The sequence below is a fragment of the Eptesicus fuscus genome, chromosome 6, assembly GCF_027574615.1.
Source record: "Eptesicus fuscus isolate TK198812 chromosome 6, DD_ASM_mEF_20220401, whole genome shotgun sequence".
NCBI lineage: Eukaryota > Metazoa > Chordata > Mammalia > Chiroptera > Vespertilionidae > Eptesicus > Eptesicus fuscus.
In genome coordinates this window covers 23445658-23456436 of record NC_072478.1, presented here as the reverse complement: position 1 = coordinate 23456436, position 10779 = coordinate 23445658, and the positions used below count along the sequence as shown (strand labels likewise).

The 10779-nt window shown below is 50.2% G+C and overlaps 1 protein-coding gene across 2 annotated transcripts; it reads right to left on the bottom strand.

Moving 5' to 3' along the window:
• Positions 1 to 454: 454 nt before the first annotated feature.
• Positions 455 to 5489, bottom strand: SPC24 (SPC24 component of NDC80 kinetochore complex). 2 transcript variants are annotated; one of them, XM_054716870.1, is made up of 6 exons: positions 5330 to 5489; positions 2842 to 3002; positions 2582 to 2682; positions 2376 to 2452; positions 1200 to 1351; positions 455 to 930 (listed from the first exon to the last, which is right to left on the bottom strand). In XM_054716870.1, exons 1-5 carry the CDS (start codon positions 5487 to 5489, stop codon positions 1245 to 1247), a joined length of 606 nt encoding a protein of 201 aa, XP_054572845.1. In that variant the 3' UTR covers positions 455 to 930; positions 1200 to 1244. The 2 variants fall into 2 exon arrangements, with proteins under 2 accessions (XP_054572845.1, XP_008156257.2); XM_008158035.3 differs by lacking the exons at positions 455 to 930; positions 1200 to 1351; positions 2376 to 2452 and having other exon boundaries at positions 2578 to 2686; positions 2858 to 3002.
• Positions 5490 to 10779: the final 5290 nt, after the last annotated feature.

The window sequence follows — 10779 nt, the reverse complement described above, 5'->3', positions numbered from 1 at the left end:
AGGGCCCCTGGAGTTCTGGAACCGTGTGAGCGGAATGGGCGATTGGCCCTTTACTGGGCCCGTCTCCCCAGAGCCCCGCAGGCAGGCTTCCTTGCCCCAGGACCTCCGGGGTCAGTGCTGAGCCCACTGGATGTGCTCAGGTGCTGCTAGAACTTCCTGTTCCCGCTGCCTAGAATGCCCGTCTCTGATTAAAACACTAATTGTGCTGATTGTAAACACTTCAGTTGTATAGGGGTGTACAGAACCCAACACCCAGAGCTTCCTGGGACAATCTACTGGCTTCGGGCAAAGCTGTATCCAGGGGGCAACAGGTGTCCATGGCTCTACTTCCCCCTCCTCAGGCAGGCAGGTCTCGAGCTTCCCACTGAGTACCCAATCACCAGAAATGAGCTTTAGATGAACACTGATTGGCCGGCCCTGGTCTAGGTTCCATGCTTAATCAGTTAGGGTTTATTTTGACTGTTTGGGATAGAAACACAAAAGTAACAATGGCACACACAGGATAGTTTAAGGTCAACCTCTTCTCCCCCTTTAAAGAAGTCCAGGGCTGACACCAGCTCTCCCATCATCAGATACCAGTTCTGTATCACCCCCATAGCGCTGCACCCCTCCTTACTTGTGGAATGTGGCTGCCAGGTCTCCAGCCATCACACCCAAATTCCAGAAAATAAACGGCAGGGGCAAGAAAGGGTATACTCCCTTGCCTTTTAAGGATCCTTCTAGAAGTTTCCTATAACACTTCCACTTACATTTCAGTGGCTCAATTTAGCTGCAAAAGAGGCTGGGAAATGAGTTTTGACCAGGCATAGCTCTGGGGTGGCATCTGCTCACACGTGACTCCTCCACGGGGCAAAGGGATCCTTTTCACCTTCATCTGTGTCTTGGGTGCCTAGCACAGTTCCGGCACACAGTGGCACTCAAAGATACTCTCTGAATGAATAAAAAAAAGGCCAAACTTGAATAATAAATGATCAAGACCCGGAATCTGTCTTCATACACTATGTGTCATTGGCACGGTGTTGTCACAGATGTGGTCACAGGCCTGGCAGTTAAGTCAGTTCTCTATGGTTGCCTGGCCCGGGGCAGTCCAGCATCTGAGGCAAAAAATCAGGAGGAGGGGGAGAATTCAGTAAAAATCCCGTTTACGTTTAAACATTTAATTTTAAGCTGATCTCACCACCGAGGCACTAACCACACACCACAAATGCTTCCCGCTCTGTGCAAGACAGTCCGAGAGGCTCCGGCTACCACTCCGTGTCCACCAAACTCCAAAGGTAGTCGCTGATGAACTTCTTGGAGAGCTGGGTGCTGTCCAGGTGGATGGGCTGGGCCACGCTGGGGCCACGATGGACTGCGGGCACGATGTAAGGAAACCCGACGCACCGCCCTCCCCATGCCCCCCCCCCCCCCCAGCAAAAGGATGCCTTCAAAAATGTGTACGATGTGTAGAGACTAACAGATTTTCGTGAAGAAAATTTTAAGCTCTAATAATGCACAATATTGTTTTTTAAATTGTGGTAAAATACATATAACATGAAATTTACCATCTTAACCATTTTTTTTAAAATCCTCATCCAAGGATATTTTTCCATGATTTTTAGAGAGGGAAAGACAGAAATATCGACGTGAAAGAAACACATCGATTGGTTGCCTCCTGCACGTGCCCCCACCAGGGCCCAGACTGGGGTGGAGCCTGCAACCGAGGTGCATGCCCTTGACAGGAATTGAACCTGGGACCCTCTGGTCCGCAGGCCAACGCTCTATCCAGAGGCAAGGGCACCATCTTAACCATTTTTAAGTGTGTAGGTCAGGGGCATTAACACATGCATCTTGTTGTGCAACCATCACCACCATCCATCTCCAGAACCTTTTCATTGTGAAACAGAAACAGTCCCCATTAAACACTAACTCCCAGCCCCTGAAACCTACCATCTACTTCCTGTCTCTATGACTTTGACTCCTGCACGTGCCCCGACCAGGGCCCAGGCGGGGGAGGAGCCTGCAACCGAGGTACATACCTTTGACCAGAACCGAACCTGGGACCCCATGTAAGTGCAATCTTACAGTATTTATCTTTTAGTTTCTGGCTTTTCTCACTCAGCATGTCCTCCACGTTCAAGCATGTTGTAACATGTCAGAATTTCCTTCCCTTTAAGGCTGAATACTATTCCATAGCAATGAACACATGGGTTGCCTCCACCTTCTGCGACCAATGCTACTAGGAACAATGATGTATCTGTCCCAGTCCCTGCTTTCAGCTCTTTAGGATTTACACTCGGAAGTGTATAGGACCCCCATCCTGTTTCCCACCGCGGCTGCAGCATTTTATATCCCCACCTGCAGTGCACAGGGCTCCTTTTCTCCACAAAGGATACTGCCTTTGATCATCCCCGGTTCACACTCATAATCCCACTCAATTTTACTAATTCGGTGATAAAGTTGAGCCACATACCTGCATAAGAATACAAAAAAAAAAAAAGAGAGAGAAAAGAAAGTTACCCCAGCATCAACCCCCGAAAAAAGCTGTGGACTGAACACACAGACTCAGGCATGCACTCACACTGGCATTTATGGGACCTACATGGCTGCAGGGATGGTGACCGTCGTGTCGTCGTCAACTTCCTTCTCCTGTTTTTCGAGATCAGCCTCAACCTCCTTGAGGTCCTCTAGCTCCCTGGTGAGCTGAGTAGAGCAGGAAGTTAAGGATCCCTGACTCTGGAGGGAGGGCTGCCTACAGGCTAACAGCAGCCCCATGGGCCCAGGCTTCTGGCTCCAAGCACGGGTTCTAGTGTGAATGACTTCACACCTCCCAGGAGAGGCCGAGGCCCAGCTGTTTCAAACAAGCAGGAAAGGATATAGGAGGCTGGCCTTCAGGTGAGTGTCCTGCTCGCTGGCCTTCTGAAGCTTGGCTTCAATCTGCTGCAATTCAGCACCCCCCTGGCACGCCTGCTCCTTCGCATCGAGAAGGCTCTGGGCCACATCCGTCTCTGCCTTGAGGATCTCTGCGGGGTGGGAGAAGGCTGAGGCCCCTCAACTCGGGCTTCCTGGGGTCTGTCCTGGGAGAGCCCGAGGAGCAGACTGTGGTTCACGGGCCTGTGGCCTCAACTACCCCGCCCGCCGCGCCCCCCACCCCCATCAACGATGAACGGTCCCACTTCCCTGTCTGCAGCTCTCCAACCCATTCATCTTATTTCCGAACACCCACTAGACAGTTTCACCTGGACCTCACATAAATACTGCCATTTCACGGAAACACGTTTGAATCCACACAAATTAATTAATTGATTAATTAAGGTTCTTCTTGCACACCTAATCTTCATTTATAACGTCACAATCCCTCCTGCTGCCCGAGCAAGAAGCCTGGCACTGACTCACTTTCTGCATCCGATTGGCCATCCAGGCCTGACAGGTCCCCCTGCCTCCCTGGTGCAGGTCCTTTGTCCCTCGAGGACCACCCTGTACGCCTCCCCCATGTGCCCTGGCTTGGTCTCTCCTGTTGCCAATCTGCCGATCCTCTCTTCCTTCTACCTTCAGAATGGCTGCATCAGAGGCCAAATGTGAAGTCACTCCCCTACTCAAAGACCTCCCATGGCTCCCCAGTGTCTCCAGGACAAGGTCCAGGGCCCTTTGAGCATCTTCACTATTCCTGCCAGCCTCCTCTCTCCCTCCCTTTCACCCCACCACGGGTTTTTCTCTCTGCTCTGGCTGCAAAGATGCCTCATTCTGCAAATGCCACATTTTTCACAGTCCTGGGCCTCTGCCTGCCTGTCCTCCATGGGACACATCCGGACCTCCTGGGTAATGCCAGACAGTGGGACACTCTCTTCTCCCTCCTGGGGCATGACTGTGCTCCCATGACAGCCCCTCTCACATTGAATTACTTCTTCCTCGAGCCAGAGCTTGCATCTTATAGTCACCATGGACTGCCAGCACCTTCTCAGAATAAACACGTGTGGAACACAACATCCAGAAAGAGGAAAAACACCTTCGGGTGACTGTGTTCCTTCCCACAGAGCTGGAGGAACCTGCCAACACAGATTACAGGTGCTTCTCCAAGGGCTGGCATTTAAGTGTTTACAAACTGACATTGTTCATTTTTGACCAAAGTATTATTACATGTACATGGTTGTGAACATTTAAACACACACGTGTGCACGCACATGCCCCCCTCTGAGGCAGGGACTTTCAACTCTTCACTATTTTCTCAGGCGCTGACCTTCATAGTTTTAAGTAATCGCTTATGCTGCTTTCTTGATTTGTCTGTTTGAGAGGTGCCTGCTGATTTCCTGTTAGGAGAGCTGAGGGTCTGGCTTTCTTATGAAGCCTTCCTGCCCCTTCCCCACTCACCCTCCTGAGTGTGTGCTCCGTGTGCAGGATAACCTGGGAGCCCCTGCTCAGCGCATCCTCACAACCCTGAGGGAGGTGAGCCAACCCCTCCCACCATTTGAGAGGTGAAGAACAGACGCCCAGAGGTTCAGGGACTTGTCCGCAGGCACATGGCTCCGAAGCCTGGATCTGAACCGGATTCACTGGCTCAGAACCCCAGCTCCCTAGAACACGGACTCTTCTCTCTCCAGCCCCAAATCCAACCAACTGTGGCTCAGGGCTAAGAGTCTTATATTTGATGGTGTCTTGGATTCGACAAAAATGATACTATTTGTCCAGTGTTCTCTCCACATTCAGGCGGAGGCACTTTATCCACATCAATGTATTTAATCCTCTCCATAGCCCTGGCTCCCCCCTCACCTCCTTAGGGTTCCTGCTAAAACATCATCTCAGAAGGCCTTCCCTGACCCCGCCCCCAAACATCACCACTCCTCCCTACACAACCTACAGTTTTTCTCCTTGGCCTGTCGCCTCCAGAGGTATTCATTTTTTCTTGCCCTCCCCTACTAGCATATCAGCTCCCCTAAGGGATTTTGTTTTGTTCTCTGCTGCCATCCAGGGTGGGCACTATGCCTGGCACACAGCAGGTGCTAAGTAAAACATCTAAATGACCTTAGGAAGTGGAAGTGCTGGGACTCCTGAGCCCCAATTCAAACCCAGAGTCTCCCAGTCCCCGCTCACCGAGCGCTCAGAACTGCGCCAGGCGCCCGAACTCCTATATTTACCACCAAACCCCTGAAGGTGGCTGCTGTCCTAAAGCCCATTTCACGGGTAGAGAAACTGAGGCTCCGAGGGAGCAGCGCCCGCCCGCTAGCCCCATGGGAAATTGGCTAAGGGTTGGGGGCACGCAGGAGGGCGGGGCTTTGGAGGCCGGCCTGGCCGCACCCTCCCAGGAGGAGGGCCTGGGTCCGGGCCTCGCCCCCGCGGTGGCCCCTGCCCTCACCTCGCAGCTGCTGCTCGGCGCCGTCTTGCGTCTCCAGCAGCCGCTCCACCATCTTCCCGTAGCGCCCCAGCAGCCGCCGCTGCTGCGCCGCAGCGTGGTTGGCGCCCAGGAGGCTCAGCAGCCCCTGGCACAACTCCTCCATGTCGCGGAAGGCCGCCATGACTGCGCGAGTGCCAATCCCGCGCAAATTTAACTGTTTGCTAGGTCCGCCCCCTTCCTGAAGAGGTCCATTTCTATTGGCTTGGTCCTCCGCCAGTCATTAACGAATTGGGGACGCCCCTCTGGTCTGGCCTAGTACGCCTGCGCCGGGTCACGCGTCAGGCATTGGCGATGGCCAATCGACGCAGGGAGGGGGCGGGGGTTGCCTCTAGGTCCTACCTGATGCGCCTGCGCAGACGGGAAAGTGGCTGCTAGAGCTTGAAGCTGTGGCTCTCTCCTTAGTTGGAGCACCGGCAGCAGGCAGGGCGGCGTTCTAAGGGCCAAGCAGTGAATTGCTTCTAGTGGATCTGAGGTTCTAAGTGTGCGTGGGAGACTCACAATAAATAAGTAAATTCAATAAGTGTCTGCATAGCAAGATGGAGTCTACAACCAGATTTATTGGATTCCAACCCCAGCTTTGCTACTTACTAGCTGTGTTACCTTGGGCACATAATTTCATCCCTCTGTGCCTCACTTCCCTTCTCAAAGTGAGGATCATCATTGTACTTGCTTCAGGGTTGGCGTGAGATTAAATGAGGACAATCTCTCTTGTTACTCAATAGGAGCCATATAGGTGTTAAATAAAACATATGAAATGCTAGCTGGTAAGGTGCTTAACGCACCAAACATCATGCTAGGTGCGGGGTTACAGTAAAGTAAAGACAAACTGCACACTCGTGACATGTTCCTCAAACTGAGGTGAAGAAATAAAAGCAGTGGGTCCTGATCAGCCGTTTCTACAAAATGCAATGGAAAAATTCAGTGCATTGTGTATGGAGGGTTAGTTAAGTACCTGTATTGTCTGGGGACACTCCAAATTCTGCATTTGTATCCTGGGTGTGGCAGGTTGTATTTCTGAAAAATGACTACAGAAATACCGTAGTTCCAACTTTGCCACGCCCCATCAAAAGCTAGACTCTAATTCCTTTCCTCTTTAACAAGCAACAAATAGCATGTGGCAGAAAGGACACTGTGCAACTTCCAAGCATAGGTCAGAAACTAGGATCCATCTCTTGCCTGGTGATAGTTCTCTCAGTCTTGGGTTGCTCTCTCTGAGCCCAGTGGCCATGGTGAGAGGAGGCCCAGGCAACATGAAGGTCCCAGATAAGCCAACATGAAGCACCAGACAAGTGAGTGAATATTGAAATGATGCCAACTCCCAGCGTCAGGCCATCCCAGCTGACACCAAGAGGAGCAAACATGAGTTGTCCCCATCAAGCCCTGCTCAAACTGCAAATCTGTGAGTAAGATACATGTCATTGTTTAAAGCCAGTAAATTTGGGGGTAATTTGTTACACAGCCATGACACCTGAGTGGCTGGGTCACGTGTGAAATTTATATTACTATAGGTCACATAAAAATATCATTGAAAGTCACTGCTATAGCAGCAAGACCTCATAATAAGAAAGAAAACATGAACAGGATCTTTTGAACCGGAACACCTGCTGTGAAGGCAATTAAACAGGGTCACAGGATAGTCACTAGATTCGGGGTGGGGGACGGTGATCAGGATTGGACTTCCTGAGCAGGGGCTATATGAACTAGGACCTGAGTGATGAAAAGGTGTTGGAATATAAATAGCCAGAGAGAAGAAAGAGCAAGTGCAAAGGCTGCTGAGGTGGGGAAAATTTTTAATTTGTTTAAGAAATAGCAAGGGATTGGCGTGGCTGGAGAGGGGTGAGCAAGAGGGTTGCCAGGAGCCCTGAAGTTCTCTCTGGTGTAACAGGAAGCACTGGAAGACATTAGGTAGGGGTGAGCTAGGGAAGGTCTCGATTCCAGATCTTCTGGAATCGAGAGAACTTGCGGGCTGACAGGGAGTATAAAATGAGGAAGAGAGTTTAGGACCCCAGAAGACCATCCCCAGATTTTTTGGGTTAAGAAGCTCCCCAGCCTTTGTCTCATGAACCAGCTAGATTTAGAAGTCATGACACCTGCCCTGGTCGGTGTGCCTCAGTTGGTTGAGTGTCATTCCGTGCACCGAGAAGTCACAGGTTCCATTCCTGGTCAGGGCACATGCCTGGGTTGTGGCTGCAGACTGTGATCCCCAGTAGGGCCATGCAGGAGGCAGAGCAATTGATATTCCACTCTCTCACTGATGTTCTCTCTACTCCTCCCTTCCTTTCTCTCTAAAAATCAGTAGGAATATTGTATATCTATAAAAGAAGCCATGACACCTGAGTTATTTCCTGCAGGAATATTGGTGTCTGGTGTCTGGGCATGGAGCCTGGTCCCCAGAGTCAGCACTCAAGGTCAGTGTTGCTCACCCTCCTGATGGCTGAGCATTGGATGATGACATTGCTCTGTCACCACCAGCTGTGTGACCTTCGGTGGCAGGAGCTCACCTTCTGTGCCCAAAGGCAGTGGGGTGGATTACTTAACAATGCAGAATGAAATAATGAGGAGATAAGGCCTTGGATTCAGTTTCTGGCTCTGCAGTTTACCTGTGACCTTGGCAAATTCTTAACCTTTCTAAGCCATGGGCTAATGATAGCTCTCTTATCAGCTGGCGGGGGTGGGGGTGGGGGAGGTGTTCAAGAGATTAGCCATTTGAAATTGCACAACTATAGCCTGCCAGATATAAATGCCCCCGTCAAAAAAAGGCCACTCACCTCTCTTCTAAAGAGCAAAGTTAGAACCACTTCACAGCCAGAAGGATGGCTACTATTAACATCTAGGCCTCAGCTGTATTTCAGCTCCAGGCCCAGAAAAGCAGCAAAACCAGACCAGCGACCCCATGGCTGACCTCAGGACCAACTGCATTGGAGAATGAATCAGTGGAGACCTTGACCCTGCAAGGACACACCTGGAAAGCTGATGAATATTCTATTAAGACCTTCCCCTGGCACCTCCCCTAAAATCTTCACCCTCAAAACCCTTGGAATGAGGATTCAGCTCACTCTCCTCCCAGGAGCTCGCCCAAGCTTTTCATTTCGCTTTCCCCCTCCTCTCTGCCTCCCCTCTCCTCTCTGCCTCCCTCCAGACACTTCACCATGAGCTTCCTCACTCCCACGCTCCCAAGGCCCTTCCTTTCCCTCTTGTTTCCTAAGCCCATTTCGTCTAGGAGTTGCTTCTTCTACCTCTGTGAATTTCCCTAAATGTTCTCCGGTGAGGATGAAAAACAAAACAAAACTTAATGTTCTCCTGTAGTGTGAGCTTTGGCTCTGAAATCTTTCCTAGCCAGAACTCAAGTATCAAGGTCGCTAAACCCAGGTCTGATCTGACCCTCCCAGTCTAACACCTACCCTGTGCTTGCATTTGTACACCAGCATTATTGACAGTCGCCAACAAGTAGAAGCAATTAGGTGTCTATTGTTGGATGAATGGATAAACAAGATGTAGTATATACATACTATGAAATACTATTCAGTCTTAAAAAGGGAAGGACATTCTGCCATATGCTACAACACGGATGAATCTTAAGGATATTATGCTAAGTGAAATAAGCCAGACACAGAGGACACATTCCGTATGATTCCACTTATGTGAGGTCCCTAGAGCAGGCAAATTCATAGAATGGTGCTCAGAGCTGGGGGTGGGGGGTGACGAGTTAATGTTTAATGGGGACAGAATTTCAGTTTAGGAAGATAAAGAGTCCTGGAAATGGGTGGTGGTGATGGCTGCACAACAATCTGAATGTACTTAATGCCACCGAACTGAAACTTAAAAATGGTTTAGCCCAGCCAGTGTGGCTCAGTGGTTTAGCATCCACCCATAAACCAGGAGGTCACGGCACATGCCCTGACGTCAAGCTCGATCCCCAGTAGGGGGTGTGCAGGAGGCAGCTGATCAATGATTCTCTCTCATCATTGATGTTTCCACCCCTCTCTTCCTCTCCCTTAAATTAATAAAAACATATTTAAAAATCATATATTGCCCTGGCTGGTGTGGCTCAGTGGTTGGAGTGTCCACCTGGGCACCAAAGGGCTGTGGGTTTGATTTCCCGGTCAAAGGCTTGTACCTGGATTACAGGTTCATTCCCTGGCCCTGGTCAGGGCATGTTTGGAAATGGGCCAGTCAATGTGTGTCTCCCTCCCATCGATGTTTCTCTCTCTCCCCACCTCTCTTCCACTCTCTCTAAAAAATCAGTGGAAAAATATACTCAGGTAAGGATTAACCAAAAAAATCATGTATTAAAAAAATTAGCTTGGCGGGCATGGCTCCTGTGAACCAGGAGGTCGTGGTTCTATTCCCGGTCAGGGCACAGGCCGCTTGGGTTGTGGGCTCGATCCCCAGTAGGGGGAGTGCAGGAGGCAGCCGATCAATGGTTCTCTCTCATCATTGATGTTTCTAACTCTCTCTCCCTCTCCCTTCCTAAAATCAATAAAAATATATTTTAAAAATTAAAGCAAGAAACTGGGTGGTGGTGGGGAATGGGTTCTTAAGCATTAGCTGAACAAGTTTAGCAAAGAGGACAAAATGGTCCTGGGCAATTACCTGTGAGAAACAATTTTTTTAAACAACTAGGCCAATCTTTCTTTTTTAAAAATATATTTTTATTGATTTCAGAGAGGAAAGGAGAGTAAGAGATAGAAACATCAATGATGAAAGAGAATCATTGATTGGCTGCCTCCTGCACGCCCCTTACTGGGGATTGAGCCTGCAACCCGGGCATGTGCCCTTGACCGGAATCGAACCTGGGACCCTTCAGTCTGCAGGCCGACGCTCTATCCACTGAGCCAGACCAGCTAGGGCTAGAGAAACAATTAAAAAAAAAAATGTTACAAAGGCCCCTTCTTGGCTCACTAACCCCCCTGAAAAATTGACAGTGCAATGGACCTTCCACTCAGAAATACACAACTCTGCATAAAATTCCTGGGACTTCCTGAAACCTCTGAAACCCACCCATTATCTCCTGGTTGAACAATCCAGAGGTAAAACAGAGGAAGTGAGAAGTCAGGAGAGCAACCATCAATCACCTTTGGAGGGAGTGAGAGGAAGGGTCAGGTTGGGGGCCAGCCCGGGCTGCTGCACTTCCTGTCCTGGTGCTGGTGACTCGAGGGTGTTCGGTTTGTGAAAAGCCGCGGAGCGATGTGCTTCTGTGCAGGACTCTGTCAGGTCTGATCCAATAATTGAATCGATACCCCCTCCCCTGGGACCTGACCTTTAGGCCACTTCCCAACCGGCATTCCCTTTCGCTCAGACCACATTCCACTTGCTAAGACCACAATCTTTCCCCTGTGGACCTGCCCCAAAAAGGCCCGCCTAGAGTCCTTTAAAATCTGATTCCTTGCCCTAACGGGTTTGGCTCAGTG